The sequence below is a fragment of the Vicugna pacos genome, chromosome 3, assembly GCF_048564905.1.
Source record: "Vicugna pacos chromosome 3, VicPac4, whole genome shotgun sequence".
Taxonomy (NCBI): Eukaryota; Metazoa; Chordata; class Mammalia; order Artiodactyla; family Camelidae; genus Vicugna; species Vicugna pacos.
The window spans coordinates 2592838-2594460 of record NC_132989.1 but is presented as its reverse complement, the minus strand read 5'-3'; the positions used below and the strand labels follow the sequence as shown (position 1 = coordinate 2594460).

At 54.1% G+C, this 1623-nt stretch overlaps 1 protein-coding gene across 1 annotated transcript; it reads left to right on the top strand.

The window, feature by feature from the left end:
- Window positions 1-831: 831 nt before the first annotated feature.
- On the top strand, window positions 832-1259 carry H3-4 (H3.4 histone, cluster member). Its single transcript, XM_072949625.1, has one exon. It carries the CDS (start codon window positions 832-834, stop codon window positions 1240-1242), a length of 411 nt encoding a protein of 136 aa, XP_072805726.1. The 3' UTR covers window positions 1243-1259.
- The last annotated feature ends 364 nt before the right edge of the window (window positions 1260-1623 follow it).

Genomic DNA, 1623 nt, shown 5'->3' with positions numbered 1-1623 from the left:
GAAGTGGAAAAGACTAGAAAGAACTGGGTGTGGGGAAGTGGGATAACAGGGCGGCCAATGGGACAGTGGGTCAAGGGGAGGCTTGACCCTGAGGCTGGCCAGTTCCCAGGAAGAGCCAACGATCAGGGCCGAGGGGAAGGATAGACACTGAATCAAAGTTGAGCAAATGAGCAACTTGTTCAGATCCATCAGTCGGGACAAGAGGTTCAGGTAATCACGCATGAGGCAAGGATGGGTATTTGCAAGGTCTGTGCTTGGTCCATCATGGGTCAACAAGGGGACATTACGAGTCTCATCTTAGTCATATGGGGGGAAAGGTTCTTTCCAGGGCACAAGGGATGAGAGAATTCCTTTAACCATTAGTGAGGAAAATTCAAACGTCACTACTTACGGGCCAAATGCGGAGTGCAGGCTTCTGGAACTTTCTGCCCCTCCCCTTCCCCCCCTCCATGGGGGAGGAAAAGGAGATTGCTGAGGAAAAACAAGGGATCTGGGCACAGAGATACAACATCCACGGCAATGCAACACCAGTGATGACGCCCACAGCGAGAGGGCTCCGACACAGAGGACCGTGAGCAGGTCCGTGAGTTCCAAGACACGAGACTGTGAGGCCAAGCCCAGGAAAGTGAAGATAAAGGGCAGGCAGCTGAGCGGAATGCCCCACGGACCAATCAGAGCTCAGCCTGCCATCACGCCACCTGACAACTGGCCAATGGGAAGGCGGCAGCCTCTATAAAAGCGGGCACAGTGCGCCGCCTCAGCGATTGACGGCGGTGGAAATTGACGGCGGTGGAAAGGTGACAGCGGTGACACTCGGGGAGTGGCGGAACCATGGCTCGCACGAAGCAGACGGCGCGCAAGTCTACAGGCGGCAAGGCACCACGCAAGCAGTTGGACGCTAAGGTGGCTCGTAAGAGCGCGCCTGCTACCTGTGGCATGAAAAGGCCTCACCGGTTTCGGCCCGGCACTGTAACGCTGCGCGAGATCCGCCGCTACCAGAAGTCCACGGAGCTGCTCATCCGCAAGCTGCCCTTCCAGCGGCTGGTACGGGAGATTACCCACGACTTCATAGCGGATCTGCGTCTTCAGACCTCAGCTGTGATGGCGCTGCAGGAAGCGTGTGAGGCCTATCTGGTGGGTCTTTTTGAAGACACCAATTTGTGTGCCATCCACGCCAAGCGTGTAACCATCATGCCTAAAGACATGCAGTTGGCAAGGCGTATCCGTGGCGAGCGTGCTTAAGCGCTGTGCACGCAGCTTCTGTGCTCACCCCAAAGGCTCTTTTCAGAGCCACTGCCTGCTCTCCAAGGGTGCTGTGCACAACTTGATTGTAGTTAGCTCCTTCTGTCTTAAGCTAACCAGGGAGCTATGTGGTTGCGTGCTAACACCGTCCCCTTAAAAGGATTTAACTTAAGGAAATCATTGATTAATCCCTAGTATAGTGCTTGAGAGAGGGTATCTTGCTTTGCAAGGTAGTTTTTAGAATAGCTGGACAATGTGGGTGCACTTGTCAACAGGTTTTCCAGCTCTTAAAAGAAGCATAAGTTGCTGTGGAACTCTACAGCCAGGGTGGTTAACCCGTACTCCTGGTAGAGTTGTGTAGAGATAACCTGAGCATGGCTT

Coding starts and splice junctions, on each gene's coding strand:
- H3-4 (XM_072949625.1), top strand. CDS start 832: ATGGCTCGCACGAAGCAGACGGCGCGCAAGTCTACAGGCGGCAAGGCA.